The 15,524-nt window shown below is 50.7% G+C and overlaps 1 protein-coding gene across 31 annotated transcripts in view; it reads right to left on the bottom strand.

Annotated features, from left to right (window-relative positions):
- Window positions 1–15,524, bottom strand: part of HPS1 (HPS1 biogenesis of lysosomal organelles complex 3 subunit 1) — a 30,195-nt gene that overhangs the window by 2,534 nt on the left and 12,137 nt on the right. For 14 of the 31 annotated variants that reach the window (XM_063618444.1, XM_063618391.1, XM_055252732.2 and 11 more), the window contains 13 exons: window positions 14,709–14,817; window positions 11,871–12,031; window positions 11,303–11,402; window positions 10,531–10,629; window positions 10,313–10,382; window positions 7,916–7,965; window positions 6,524–6,691; window positions 6,247–6,426; window positions 4,964–5,025; window positions 4,158–4,292; window positions 4,009–4,073; window positions 2,766–2,911; window positions 465–578 (listed from right to left, as the gene is read on the bottom strand). In XM_063618444.1, the coding sequence (XP_063474514.1) occupies window positions 465–578; window positions 2,766–2,911; window positions 4,009–4,073; window positions 4,158–4,292; window positions 4,964–5,025; window positions 6,247–6,426; window positions 6,524–6,691; window positions 7,916–7,965; window positions 10,313–10,382; window positions 10,531–10,629; window positions 11,303–11,402; window positions 11,871–12,031; window positions 14,709–14,817 (1,459 nt within the window). Of the gene's footprint in view, window positions 1–464; window positions 579–2,765; window positions 2,912–4,007; window positions 4,074–4,157; window positions 4,293–4,963; window positions 5,026–6,246; window positions 6,427–6,523; window positions 6,692–7,915; window positions 7,966–9,997; window positions 10,383–10,530; window positions 10,630–11,302; window positions 11,403–11,870; window positions 12,032–14,665; window positions 14,818–15,524 lie in introns of those variants that run through there. The other 17 variants (XM_063618466.1, XM_063618467.1, XM_063618464.1 and 14 more) reach the window with 7 other exon arrangements.

Genomic DNA, 15,524 nt, shown 5'->3' with positions numbered 1-15,524 from the left:
GGAGGCCAGGGCCCCGAGCCACACCACCAGTGTCTCCTCGGGCGGCCTGGCTCACTGCTTCAAGCAGGGGCCTATACTCGAGTTCAGGGGCCTATGCCACAGGGATGACCGTGTGCCACACTTGGCATGTGACGCTGGTGACATGGAAGCACTAGCGACAAAGTGTGTGGTCTGAGTCGCATTCCTCACAGTGGGGCATGTGCCTATCTGCTCACATGTGTGCCTGGATGCCACGTGGACAATGGCAAGAGTTTGCCAGACAGCTGGGCAGAGGGATCCCAAAGCAGTTAAATGCCCATGTGAAAATGTGACCTCTGAGCTCTGGGTCCCAACCTGCTGGACTTACCAGCAAGAAGAAGAGAAGATGAGACAGACAGACAACAATTCAGAAGAAAGGAATCCAAGAGTTACAGAACAGGAAGTGTGTGCAGCCCGTCCTGGCCCAGGGACTCAGCCTCACCTACCATGTCATTCTCAAACCACAGGAAGTAGGAGCAGTAGAAGTCCCCCTCCTGGAACAGCAGCGTGGTGTAGCCCTTCTGCAGGTATCTGCGCGCCAGCTGGATCAGAGACCAGACCTGGGGAAAAGAGGAGAGCAAGCATCACCACTCTCCCAGCCTTGGTCTGCCTGGGCAGCTCTCACCTCCGAAGGAAGGAAAGTGCACAGCCGAGAAGCTCCGTCTCTCCTAGTACCCCGGCACTGCCTCGGCTCAGAGCAGGAGGCTCAACAATAAATCATTATTGGATGGATGGACTACCCTCTAGTTAGCGTGGGGGCAAAATATATGTAAAAAAGCTTTGTGTAACTTTACTATACACATAAGCCATAAATTAGTGAACTGGGCTAGTGTGGTGGCTTACGCCTGTAATCCTAGCACTTTGGGAGGCTGAGGTAGGTGGACTGCTTGAGCTCAAGAGTTCGAGAGCATCCTGGGCAACACAGCAAAACCCCATCTCTACAAAAAATACAAAATAATTAGCCGGGTGTGGTAGCACACACCTGTAGTCCCAGCTACTTGGGGGGCTGAGACAAGAGGATCGCTTGAGCCCAGGAGGTCGAGGCTGCAGTGAGCTGTGTTTGTGCCACTGCACTCTAGCCTGGGTGACAAAGTGAGACCCTGTCTCAAAAAATAATAATATTGAAAAAAATTAATAAATTAGTGAAATGATCATCAGGCCAGAAAATAGCCAGGGACATCATTAAAGAACACACGAGAACAAGGTGTGGCCTCCTGAATCCCCTCCTCTGCCTGGGGTCACCCACTCACCTAGTGCCCTTTAGGCTGGGAACTGATGGCACAGGTGAGTGACCCTGTAGGACGTCCTGAGCCAGGGGTGAAGTCCAAATCAGAGTTCACCAAGGGGTCAGATGGAAACACAGGGCCTGAGAAACCATATGCCTTAGCTCCCCTGGGAATGTCCTCCTGCCTGACACAGGGACTGTCACCAATGCTGCTGGTGAAGTGCCCCAGGGAAGGCAGCAGGGACAGTGGGCTCTCTCCCACCCTTCAGGGCTGGGAAGAGACTCGAGGAGCCCTCTCCTCTACCCTTAACGGGAGGGACAGGCGATCTGCTCCAAACTGCATCACCGTGCAATTACTAATTAAATCTGTCATGGATTGACTATACTTTTCAGGAAAGTAATTTGACAACACCTGCCAATAACCTTAAAAACATTCCTCCCATCTGACTTAGTAATTCCATTTCTAGGAATCCATTTTGGGGACATAATCAGAGATGGGGACACAGATGTATGTAAGGTGTATACTTATACTGCAGAATTATTTATAACAGCCAAAGCCTAGAAATAATCTGTATGTCTAAACATCAGGGAAATGGTTCAATAAATTATGTTACATTCACATGATGGACTATTATGGAGCTGCTAAAAATCATGTCTATAAAGAATTAATGGCATGAGGAAATGCATCTGATAGAATGTGAAGTGAAAACATGGTAACAAAGTTGCACATACAGAGTGATCTCAACTACAACAAACTGCACAGAAAACCAAAAGAAAGAAACGTACCAAGATAACCCCAACCGTCTCCAGAATGAGGGGCAAGGATGAAGATGGTGATGATGATGCCACCAGTAAGTACTGAATGAATTGTATCTGTATTTTGTGCCACGTGCTACGCTAAATATTTGATACGTATCCTCTCACGTAAGCTTCATAACTCTGTGATGTAAATAGCACTATTATTTCCTTCTACAGATGAGGAAACTGACCCTTGGGCTAAGTACTGCCCAAAGCCACATGACTGGTGGGAGATGGGGCTGGGCTTCCAACACATGCCTCCGCCACCCATCTTCCCATCTTGTTTTCAACATTAGAATACACTTTACTTGCCTCCCCCGCCAAAAAAAAGAAAGAAAAGAACACACACACACACACACACACACACACACGTATAGTTTTTTTGGAGAGTGGCAGGGGTCCTCCCCCTATCAAAAATACAACTTTGCCATGAAAAACAGTCAGTTAAATAAGGAGAATAAAAGAATTTCCAGGGAATGCTTCCTTAACAGAAATCACCTTGTTTTAAATTCTGATGCCCAACTGATGGACCTTGCTGTTCTCTCCATTCTAGCTCATTCAACAAATACTTATCGAGCATTTATTTATGCCGGCACTGGCCATTGCCTCCTCGGGCCTGCTGCCCGGCGCACTCTGCTAGCCCCAGGCATGTGGATCACACCAGGAGGGGCTGCCCGATATTGGCTGAGGCCCACCCATCCCCACCCTGGGTCCGAATGGTTACCTTAGTTTTGACAAAGGCAGCCAGCGGCCCCTTGCCCAACTCTGACGAGGTCTTTTCACTGCAGTTGAGGGAAGGCGCCACCATCTGCCCGGTCGTGCGGTCCACATAGATGAAGTGCACCAAGCCTGGGAAGTCTTCTAGGTAGGTGAAGGTCTGAGTTAAGGTGCTTACAAGCCAGGAGCTAGGGATGGCCTGCCTCTATCCTCTCCCTGGGCTTCTAGCTGTGCCTAATCATGGTGGCAGGAGGGCCAGGACTGCCTCTTTCCAGTGGCTTCCATTTCAGCCAAGCCCCCTGTATCCTTGCTTCCTCAGATCCCCCACTACCTCCTAGCTCCCCAGGCCTTGAAAAGCTATAAGATCCTCAACACTTGCACATTTGACATGGGCAGTTCTGGCCCTACAGGAACATGGTATGCTCACAGTTCATCATTTTCATGAGGGATGAATTTAAGTCAGACACACGTGAGGCTGGAGTGTGAGCACAGCCACTTGGTTCATGAGTGAGCCTAGCTGACCGCCCAACCTATGCACTTCACTGTGATCTTCCTAAACCCTTACATTTCATCATGAGAGTTTGGAAGGCTCCCATTTGGGAGGGGAAGAGACATCCATGGAAGGGCAGCAGCTGGTGGCTAAAGAGGCCCTCTGGCATCCTTTCACCTGCCCACTGAGGACCTGCCTCAGGAGACTGGCGGCTGGACATTTCAGAGATGATATGGGAAAAGCTGCTTTACATAAAGTTTCATGGAAAATCAGTATTCAATAAAATTAGTGTTCCATAATAAAAGGGTCAAATAGTCTTAGGAATGGCTTTTGAAACAGGGATAAACATTTACCGCAGGCCTTCTAGAGCTTTTACATGCCACTGTGCACTGTGATGATCTAAGGACATGGTCCTTTCAACTAAACTAGACCACAGGAACCCACCCCGTCCCCACCCCTTGTGGAATACCTACTACCATTTTGCCAGCTGGGCAACACTGACATAAAGGGTCTTTATGGCTTTTGTGAATTAACTTTGGGACAGGAGGAATTCCTGAAATTTCAGCTTGAAGTGTTCCTATAGACAAGGCACATGGGCCACTATGTCCCATTATTTTCCTTCAGAGAGGTGGTGAGCAGCTGACGGAGTGGAACATATATTCCCCTTCCCTGGGGCCCATAGTCCCTCCAGGGAGCAGGTGTGGAGGCAGCAGACCCAAGAGGCTTGTTGGGCTGGCTGGGGCCCCGGCGTCAGGATATGACACCATGGTGATGTTCCTCCTGCTCTTCACCAGCAAGAAGTCCTTCCAGTCTGTCAGCTTCTCCCTGCCAAGGGAAGCTCGGGCCGTGTGAAGGAAGTACGGGCCCCAGACCCTGCCCTGGCCATCCAGGGGGCCGCACCGCACTTACTGCATGAGCCTCTGCACTTGGTCCTGCAGGTGCTGGGGCAGGTGTGGGCCTCCCCTGCTGGGGGCTGTGGTCAGGAAGTTCAGCCGGTAGATGGCGCAGAGCTGCCGCTTCAGCTTCCCACATGCCTGGAGCAGCCTGAGCATGAGAGAGGAGAGCATTACAGCAGAAGGGACCTAGGGGAGCCCCTCGCCCTGTGTGGACCACCTCGTTCCTGCACCCAGGACAGACAGACCTGGGGAGCCCCTTCCCCCGTGTGGATCACCCCACTCTTGTACCCAGGACAGACAGACAGACCTAGGGGAGCCCCTCATCCCATGTGGACCACCCCACTCTTGTACCCAGGAGAGAGACCTAGGAGAACCCCTCGCCCCATGTGGACCACTTGACTCCTGCACCCAAGAAAGACAGACAGACCTAGGGAGGCCCTCGCCCGTGTAGACGTCCCTGTTCCTGCACCCAGGATAGACAGACAGACCTAGGGGAGCCCCTTGCCCCCGTGTGGACCACCCCACTCCTGTACCCAGGACAGACCAACCTGGGGAGCCCCTCACTCCCACGTGGACCACCCTGCTCCTGCACCCAGGACAGACAGATGGAAAGACCTAAGGGAGCAGCCACAGCTGATGAGGCAATAGGAAGGAGCTTCCCAGCTTCTCCACGTGGTGCTCTGCGTATGTGGGAAGAAATCTCCTTTCTTGAAATTATTTTGCTGATAAATGAAGTGCAGTGGTGGAGGAGATGTGGTCTTCCAGGGAACAGTCCCCTGGGCACACGACCCACCCCTTATCCTGAGGCCCACCACTCACTCCCAGGAGGATCCGGGCTCACTTTTGGAGAAAGCCTTGGCCTTAAACTCCAGCCAGGTGCTCTGTAAGGAAGACAGGGGGCAGGTTTGCGTCCCGACCATGTTTCCAGTGAGGTCCAGGCCAAAGTCCTTCCCAGATCAGGCTCTGGGAGGGCACAGGGCCCCCAGACAAATCTGCCCATCCGGCCAATGCAGGCTACCCTGGCAGGCCCCACCAGCCCCCTGCAGACTTCAGTGTGCCATGTTCTAGTCATTCAGCAGCGTTTATTTAAAGGGCAGTTTCCAGGGGCTCGCTGTCTGACGGGCACAGGCACGCATAGTAGCACCATCACAGCGGCCAGGCCAGCCCCTTGGGGTGGGGGGCATACATAGGGCAGGGGCTGGGGTGTGAGGAGGAGGTGCTGCTGCAGGAGCTGGGAGGGCATGGGGTGGGCATGGGGTAGCCATGCAGGGGGCGGCCTCACAGGATCTCTATAAAGCAGAAGAACTTGGTGTCCTAGTGAAAGTGCTCCTTAGGACACCCTGAGGCACTGCAGGATGTGGCACTGCCTCTGCCTCCGTGAAGAGAAGCCTGGGTCTGGGGCATCAGCTGCTTGCTCTGCATCCTCCAGCCAATCATGCAGCCTTCAGACTGACAGGCACTCCAGCCACAATGGGTCCTAGCTCCTCAAACACCAGGAGCAGCCACTGCTTAAATCCAGTGTCAACCCCGACCCGCCCCACTGCCGTCCAGGCCCTGATCTGGGCTTTGTCAGAGCACGGAGTGATGGCCTGTTTCTACTGCCTGCACATTCTCGTGTGTCTCCTGGTCTCAGCTCCCCACCTGGGCCCTAAGCTTGCTGCGGGTGGGGTGGGGCCATGACCTGCACATCCCCGTGTTGACCTGCGAGCCCGGGGACACAGCCCTGCTGCAGGGAGGAAGCCCGTGACGGGCGGATCCCCGGCCTGCACTTGCTCACTGCGTCCAGGCTCTGGCTGCACTGCTCATGAGCCGCATAATCTTGGCTAAGTTAAAACTTATCTAAGCCTTAGTTTCCACACGTAAAAAAGGGGAATTATAATTTGTATTCTGCCAAACACACATAAAAAGATTCTGAAAACCTAAAAAGCAGCTAAGTTTTCCTTATCATTTCATAATAGGGAAAACACGGATCATAGGCCCGGGGAGGTGGAGCCCGGACAGGAACCCAGGCCCGCTGGCCCCTCAGCTGCTGTGGACCGGATGGACACTGCTGCCAGCCCTGCCCCTTCCCCAGGTGGGGAGGACTGGAACCTGGGTCTCACCTGAATCTCCTGTGCCCCTCGATTCTTGACAAACTTGTCCATCCTCTGGCGCAGGTCTCCCACGAGGGGCTGGGAGCGCAGGGAGGCCCCGGCCTCCGGCCCTTCCTTCAGCTTCTTCTCCAGCATGGAGAAGCCATCCATCAGCTGGGACAGGACCAGGGCCAGCGGCGCGCTGGGGCTCTGAGGGAAAGGGCCGAGAGGCGGGTGAACGGGGCTGCCCCTGGGGAAGCCGTGCCAGCCCCAAGAGTCACCAGGGCAGGGTGAGGGGCTCTCCTACCCTGGTCAGGAGCACCAGGTTGATGCCCTGCCACAGGGGCAGGCAGTACATGGTGTGGGGCACTAGTGGGCAGTAGCTTTCCTTCACGTTGGCATCCAGGAAGATCCTTCTGGGGCCGGAAGGCACAGGGCAGTGGGGAACCAGCGTTTGGAGGGTGTCCTCTGCTATCTAGAGGAAGAAGAGCTGCAGTGAGAGGTGGGATCCCTAAGTTGGACCCACCCATTGCGGCCCTATCTGTGAACCACAAGAAATAAACATTTTTAGCTCCAAGAAACTCCAGTTTTTAAATCCCTGCACTCTGCTGAACTTGCCCTCGCAGCTCCAGTTCCGCTGTTGCCCCTCTCCCTCAGCTGTTCCTGGGCCTTTCTGCCCAGAGTCTGGCCTGGGTGCCAAGCAGGGCAGTGGGTAGGGGCAGAGGGGCTGGGTGGTGGCACAGAGAGGACCGAGAAGGCAGGGAAACACTCGTGGATGGAGAGTGGACGGGGAGAGGTCCCCTCCCCACATCTGCAACAGATGGAGGTATCTAATGTTCAACATTGTATCATTTCAGTCACCCTCAGAACATCCCAACAGCCACTCAAATGGGGGAAACTGAGGCATAAAGTGACCAAATAGGCAAGGCTCCAGCCTTACAGAGGGATCTGAGCAAGAAAACCTTTAGTGCAAAAAATTATAGAATTAAGGAAATCATGAGATGCGCCACAAAAATTCCTCTTCGGTATTATACATAACAGCAAACACTGGACACAATGACGTGATTTTCCCGGGGATTTGCTAGATAAATAACATATGCATGTGATGGACTCCCAGACAATCATTACAAACCACACTGTGGGAGTGCTTAGGAAATGGAAAAATGTTTAAATAAAAAAGTATAATGAAGCACATTAGTATCCAAATCTAATTTTAAAAATACACACGTGTACATATGTAGTGTGTGTGTGTGTGTGTGTTTGTAAAGTCATAGGAAAAAAAGACTAGAAGGAAACACCCCAAGATGTTAATCTCATTTTGAGGATGGAATTAAGAGTAATTTGTATGCCCTTTTTTATAGTTTACTTTTGTATTCCCCGATTTTTCTACAATAAATATACATGCTCACTTAAAAACAATCAAAAATTCTATTGGACTTTCACTCCCAAGAACAATGGAGCCGAGGGACAGCACCTGGGGGAGGGGAGGGGCAAGTTCACCACCCCTCACAGCCCATCTCCGGACCCTGCCTCTGCACTGAGCTCTGGCACCAGGACAGGCACCTGCACTGACCAGCCCTGGGGTGGGCAGGAGGAGGGCTGGCATGGGTAGAGGTGGAGGCGAAACCCTCAGAGCCCCCAGTACTCACTGCGGCATCTCAGATCAGCTGGCGCCCAGGCAGACACAGGAGAAACTCACCTGAATGGCGTCCATGGGTGGGGTGCCCCCCTCCAGCCAGATGGTGCTACCTGCAGGCCACAGGTAATAACATAACGACATAAGTACCATGAGATATAAGCAATGGCTCAACAGCATGGAGTAGGGGGCCCAGGTGCCCCCCACAACAACAGCATGGGGTAGGGGGCCCAGGTGCCCCCCACAACCTCAGCCCTTGGCCGCCAGCTCCACGCAGGGGTGCCAATGTGGCTGGGGCAATACCCCTTCATCCTAAGTTGGCAGGCACAAGGTGAACTCTGCAGTACCAGGGCTAAGGTGGCCTGGGCCTGGCAGAGAAGCTGCCCCCAGAGCCAACTGCTGAGAATCAAGCTCCTGAGGACATGTTTGGTAATGGTGGTCGGGGGGTAGGGGGGCATCTTCCTCCCCCCTCCCTTGCCCCCAATCCCCTCCTTGTTCTGTCCCCTGTATTCCTTCAGGCCTCAACCCGCCCCTCAGGAGTCATCACACACAGTCCACGTTTGCCCATTCATTTATTCAACCAGCAAGCTCTTACTGAGCACCTACTGTGTGCTGGGAATTGAGGTGGATTTCCTTCCTAGTATAGCGCACAAAAACCTACTGAACCCACCACATATCTGAAATATTATGTGTCTGTAATAATACTGTTACCTAATATTTCACTGCAAACAACCCTCATTTATAATGATGTTTCTCCAGGGGAAGTGTGTTCCTACATCTTAAACACCTGATTTACAAATGGATGAGTGCAACCCAAGCCATTTGTAAGTTGTGAGTTCTGTGTATGGTGGAACAGCATTATTTTTTACAGTTCTAAGGCATAAAAAACCACTATCGAGAGAGAGAGGGACTGGGAGGAGGATGGTGATGAATGAGGAGGGGAGTGGTAAGAGGAACTTCGGAGATTACCCAGAACTCTGCTTCTCAACAGGTCTCAGGCTCATCGAGAGCTCAGGGAATCTGAAGACAGCTAGGAACCCTCACCCCAGGAACTGCACAGGCATCAATGAGTTCGCACACAGTCTCAGGGGGTCCTAGGCTTCTAGCCAGACCTAAAGTTAAGAGCATCTAACCCAGTGGTTGTCAATCTCACCTACACACGAAAATCATTTGGGGACTTTTACAAAATCCTGACGCCCAGGGCACAGCTCAGACCAACTGAGTCAGCATCTCCGGGTACAGGCTCAGCTTCAATAATTGTTAAAGATCCCCAGGTGAATTCAATATGCAGCCAGGGGGCAAAGCATGCTGTAACCTGTAATCTGTGCAGAGCAGTGGTTTGCACCCGAGGCACACTGGACTCACCTGGGAAAATTTCCTAGAAGTATTCACACCTGGGTCCCAGGCCCACAGACTGTAACTTAATTGGGCTGGCTGAAGCTGCCCAGTGATTCCAGTGTGCCAGGGTTGGGAGCCACTGGTTAAAAGAAGCCACATAATAAATTCCTTTCAAATCCTAGTCCCCAACAGGTTTCTCCTCCTGAAACCCTGGCCTTCTTTCTTCCATCAGATGATGTGGACGGACCACAGGACCCTTTTTTTTTTTTTAGCTAAGAACTTCAGAAAAAAATGTAATGTTTATTCATAGTGACCACAACAGTCTGGATTTTGGTTTATCTACTTCTCTAAGCAAGGTTGTGCATTTTTTGTTAACACTTTGAATATTTGTAGTTTTTTTTTTTTTTGAGACAGAGTCTTGCTCTGTCGCCTAGGCTGGAGTGCAGTGGCGTGATCTCAGCTCACTGCAACCTCCACCTCCCGGATTCAAGCAATTCTCCTGGCTCAGCCTCCCGAGTAGCTGGGATTACAGGCGCCTGCCACCAGACCGGCTAATTTTTGTATTTTTAGTAGACACGGGGTTTCGCCATGTTGGCCAGGCTGGTCTCAAACTCTTGACCTCAGGTGATCTACCCAACTCGGCCTCCCAAAGTGCTGGGATTACAGGCGTGAGCCACCACACCTCAACTGTTTTGAATATTTATAGTTTTTTTAATTGTTTATCCACATACTTTGGAGAAACAGGTAAAGTATAAACTACAGATGCTGAATATATTTTAGAATGTATTGAAATGAGATGATTATTACTAAATTTAACTTAATTTTTAATTTTAATTACAAAAAAGATGAGTCTGAGAATGCAGGTACAAAAGTTTTAAATGAATCAACTTGTCATCAACAGCTTTAGGGATCAGTGGAGTGGTCTTAACAGTCCTTGAGTTCAGGCCGGAGCTGGCAGGGAAGATGGGGAGCCGCAGACAGCGTCCTGTGCTCTAGGAACACGGGTAAGTGCACTCAAGCCTTAGGAGGCACGGGGGTCCACTGAAGCCTAAGACAGATGTCCTGGGCTGCCTGTCCCACGCAGCTAGCTATTGTTTCCTCCTGCTTCCCTCCGGGCCTCACCTGAGCTCTGATCGCCAGGGGAAGGAGCTGGCGTGAAGTACTCCTCAGGGAGGGAGAAGCTGTCTGTCTCCTGGAATGGAGAAGGTGGCTCAGGTTGAGAGGCTCTCCCAGCTGCCTCAACCCTGTCCCTACTCTCCCGGGAGGGGCGGGAGAGGCCTGGTCGCCTGCAGAGGCCGATCCCCTCCTGCCCCTGACTCCACGAAGTGCACAGCACACACCGTCTCTGCAGAGCTCCCCCGGATTGGGCCTGTGGAGTGAGGGCTCCAGGCCTGCTGCACGGGGATGTTCTGGCTGCTCCGGGCCCTCTGTGGGGAAGGCTATGCAAGGCAGGGGAGAGGCTGGTTAGCTCCTATCTGACGTGGCTCCCTCCACCCCTTCTGCCTCCCAGCGCTTCACAGAGAAGCCTCCACCCCTCCACCCGTTCCAGGTGCAGTCCTGGGTGTGTGGTCCTCAGACTTCCCAGGGATTCGATTCTAGGTGGTCTGTTCTGTGGAAATTCGAGAAATTCTAACACACTGGTATCCAACCCACCACTACCCCTGGTGATGAGGTCAACAGCGATAGTGGTGGCTGACACTCACTGATCACTCACTATGCCCCAGGTGGTGCTGGGCTCTGTGGGAACCACCCCTTTTGTCCCTCCAAATACCCCTGAGAGGTAGATGCTTTGTTATTCCCATTGCACAGATAAGGGCATTGAGGCTCTGGGGGTGCAAGTACGGGCTCAGCTCACACAGCCAGGTGGTGAAGTTGGGTTTCAAACCATGGCTGACTTGAAAAATCTGCACTTTTAACCCACTGGACCATGTGCACTCCAGAATTCCCCTTACATCTGAAAGCAGTGGGAAAGAAGTCATGCCCAACCACACACCCAGAATTGTGACTTAGAAAACATGGAGTCCCCGGGGGAGCCTGCCCACCACTCTCCAGGCAGGTTTTCTGAGCTACCTCCCTAATGGCCTCCCTCTGCCCAGAGAGCTGCCCTGAGACCTGAATGTCGTCCTCTGCTGTGCTCTCGCTAGGGTAGAGGTCCTGAACCAGGAGGATGAGGGCGAGCAGGTCAGCCGGGCGCAGGGAGCTGGCACTGTGGCTGCAGACACAGGAGCACGGCCACCCATCAGCATGTGCCCAGCAGGAGATGGGGCAGGCAGGTTAAAGGAGTGTGGAGCCTGGCCCCTGCCCTCAAGGAGCAATGTACTTAATCCTTTCTGGAGATGGGCAAGGCACAAATACAATTAATTAACTCATCAAATTTTAAAATAAAACTTGGTTGTATAGAACAAAGAAAATAAAATGATTTAGCAGTGGGAAAGCACCAGGGACCAAGAACAACATAAAAGGAAGTTCTAGATGGAGACTCTAAGACAGTGTTCCAGGAAGGAGTGGTACAGAGAAACGAGTGAGCTGAAAAAGGTTGGAGAATCAAATCTGGGAAGGTTTCAGGCTTCATGGAGGAGGTGATTCTTGGCTGGGCAGGTGGTGCTTTTCAGGCAGAGGGAATAGGGGAGTGAGAAGGCCAGGGAGCCTTTAGCCACCACATGCCGGACCTTGAGCTCACCTAGAGTAGAATGCCAGCAGCTTGGAGTGCACGAGCAGGAAGGCATGCAGGGCCTCCTCGCCGCCCCGCTCGGGGCTGGTGTTGACAGCCTGGATGACGTGCCGCTCCAGCGCCTCTATGCACAGCTCACAGAGCTGGGGGTGAATCAGCCGCTCCAGGGCCTGGCCAGGGCAGGAAGGAAGAGGAAGCCATAACACCAACAACCTTGCCCCACTCCAAGCCCTGGGCTAGTGGGGACATTCACTCTGTCCACAGTGAGCTTGGACTCCACACCAGATACTTGCAAACAGGGGGACTAAGACCCACCAGGTCCCAGCCTTCCTGAGGCTTACCGTCTGGTCACTAGACTCCAGTGGATGAGGCAAGGCAATACACGAGGAAATAAAGTAAGTGCCATTTGTAAATAAGCACCAAGTACAAAATACACAGCACTAGGCTAGAGAGAAATAGCAGAGACCTCCTTGCGTAGGGTGTCCAAAGAAATGTCCCTGAATTAGGTCACCTTTAAACTAATATCTAAACAACCAGATGGCCCACCAGAGAAAGAGGGAGCGAGAGAACACTGCAACTCAAGGAAACTGCATATTCAGAGGCCCTGAGATAGGGAGAGAGTTTGGAATGGTGCTGTCTAACAGAAATAAAAGGAAGGCCCTATGCATAATTTAAATGTTTCCAGTGACCACATTAAAAAAGTAAAAAGAAACAGTTGACATTAATTTTAATGATATATTTCATTTTGCTCAATATATCCAAAATATTATCACCATATGATATAAAAGCTTTATTAATGGAATGTTTTACATTCTTTTTTGTGCTAAGTTACCAAAATCTGGTATATATTTCACATGCATAGCATAACTCAATTTGCACTAGTTATATTTCAGATGTTCAACAGCCACATGTAGCTAATGACTATCATATTGGACAGATCTAAATACAGAGTTTTCCTGAAACTTAAAAAAGTTTCATGTGACTAGCACTCAGTAAGTGTGGACAAGAGAGGCATAAGATGAAGCTGGAGTGAAATAGGCAGCGATAGATCACACAGGGCCTGGTAGGCTTGGGAAGGAGTTTGGATTTTATACTAATGGCAGTAGGTCACCTCCTACAAGAAGTCTTTCCTAATGTCCCAGAAGGAGTTAACCACTCCATCTCTTGTGCCACCACGGCTTTTGGTGAAAAACCTAATAAGGCACCAGAATTCTTTATTGTATCTTTTAGTATATACATGGCTGATTTCCCCTCAAGGGCAGTGAATGTGTCTTTATTCATCTCTTTATTCCCATGGCCTGGCACACCTCTTAGCATATAAAAGGTACTATATGTTTATTGGAAGAGTGAATGAGTGGGGGTATGAGAATGAATTCCTTCAGATCTATTTTCCAGATCATTAATTCTCCCTCTAGCTATGTCTCATCTGCTATTTAACATATCCTTTGAGTTTTTCATTTTAACAACTATGTTTTCTTTTCTAAAATATCTGTACTGGTTCTTTTTCAAATTTGCCTGGTCAATTTAGAGTTTCTTATTATCTCATTTTGTGATTCTACATTTCATATTTTTAAATATTTCATAGTTATTTTATATTCTATACCTAATAGTTCCAATGTATCAAGTGCCTTGGGATCTAAATCTTCTGGTGATTGATTTTCCTGACTTTCACTCATGGTGACTTATTTTCATCCATATCTGATTTTCTTCAGTTGTGAGTTCACATTTGTTTGATCTTTACCTTTCCTGCTTTAGCAGTGGTTTTCAAAGTGTGGTTCCTGACCAGCACCTGGGAATTTTTTAGAAATGGGAGTTCTAGGGCCGGGCACGGTGGCTCATGCCTGTAATCCCAGCACTTTGGGAGGCTGAGTGGGCGGATCATGAGGTCAGGAGTTCGAGACCAGCCTGACCAACGTAGTGAAACCCCATCTCTACTAAAAACACAAAAATTAGCCAGGCGTGGTGGCACATGCCTATAAACCCAGCTACTCAGGAGGCTGAGGCAGGAGAATCGCTTGAAGCCGGGAGGCAGAAGTCACAGTTAGCCAAGATTGCTCCACTGTACTCCAGCCTGGGCAACAGAGTGAGACTCTGTCTCAAAAAAAAAAAAAAAAGAAATGCAAGTTCTAGAGCCCCCATCCCAGACTTGCTAAATGAGAAATGCTGAAAGTGAGGCCCAGTAACCTGTATTTAACAAGCGCTACAGAGGATTCTGACACACGCTGGAGTATGAAAACCACTGCTTGCAAGAGAATTTGGTTTACCTCTTTAGGAAGGCAAGGAGTGCTACTGACCAGCAGCCACTTTAGTTTTTATTTTTAATTTTTTAGTTTTTTATTTACCAGGGCTTTATAAAAGGACCAGTAGCCACTTTAACTTTTTGGGGCTGGGCTTAACCTAGAGTTGCAGGCTCAGCTCTCCTATGCTGCCGCTGGCCTAAGGCTGTTTACTGGCTGTAGTGCTGGCATCATTTGCACTCAGGGAATCTTGCCTTTAGCGCTGTGTATTTCTCCACTGCTTTCTCCTCCAGTTCCAGCTCAATATAATTTTGTGGGAGGAGGAGGGGAGGGTTGAAGGAACTGTCTTCAAAGATTTCTGTAATTTACAGTGAACTCAAAAATTACATTAAAAGTCTGTGTTATCCAGGATCGAGCTGTTTTACCATGGGAAAGCCCATCAGGATACCCAACCCTCCATATGGCCAGAAAGAACAACTCTCTCTGAATACACGAGTTTCAGGGGCTGCTTGTGCCTTCACTCATTAGGGTTAAAACATGGTCTTAAAGCTGGACGCCCCCTCTGACCTGACGGCTTCAAGTCCTGAGGACTCCCGCGCCCAGTAGTCACCTCCACGGCGAAGCACTGCTCCTGTTCCCGCAGGCGGCTGTAGGTCCACAGCAGGCTCTGGAAGTGCTCCCACAGCTGGACACGCTGCCCCAGGTCTGGGGGCCGCAGCCTGGGGGCAGAGCCAGAGAAGGCGGGAGAGATCATGAGAAAGCTGGTCTCCCCTACACCCAACCAAAGGACCACAGTCTCAGCTCAGCATCAGAGCTTGGTGAGCCCATGTGACCTGCCCACACAGCTGGGAAAGGGGGCCAGGTTTCCGGCCAAGCTCTAGCTATGGAGTGGGGTGGGATAGGCACGGAGCCAGAAGGCAGGCAGCTGAGCAAATCACCTCACTCCTCAACCTCTGTCACACAAACACATGTCATACAAAGCCAGCTAGAGAGAGCCAGGGTGATGCTTAAGCTTCTCACACAGAGGCCACTGAACACAGAAAGGTCTGGTCCATCATCAGGGCCCTACTCAGGGTCACAGCCATCTTGGATGCTGGCAAGGTGGGCACTGGCCAGTGTGGTTCATGTAACAGGCATCCACCACCTGCAGCATTTGCCACTGAAACCATGACTATCTGGGCTAAAATGACTCATGAAACAATGTTTGTGCATTTGAGAAATGCCTCAATATGGGTAGTTGCTCATATCGCCACAAAACTCTGAAGTCCCAGAGCGTCACACTCTGCAGCTTCCCAATCCATCTTAGAGAATCAGGGGGTGGTGATACCATGAACTTCTCTTTTCTAGGTCTGCATTTCAACTACAAGCCTTTTCCGGGGTCCCTCCCACCTCAGTGTATACTCTGAACCATGATTCTCTTTCCCCA

This window comes from Symphalangus syndactylus, chromosome 2 (assembly GCF_028878055.3).
Source record: "Symphalangus syndactylus isolate Jambi chromosome 2, NHGRI_mSymSyn1-v2.1_pri, whole genome shotgun sequence".
Classification (NCBI taxonomy): Eukaryota; Metazoa; Chordata; class Mammalia; order Primates; family Hylobatidae; genus Symphalangus; species Symphalangus syndactylus.
This window is presented reverse-complemented; position numbering and strand designations above follow the sequence as displayed.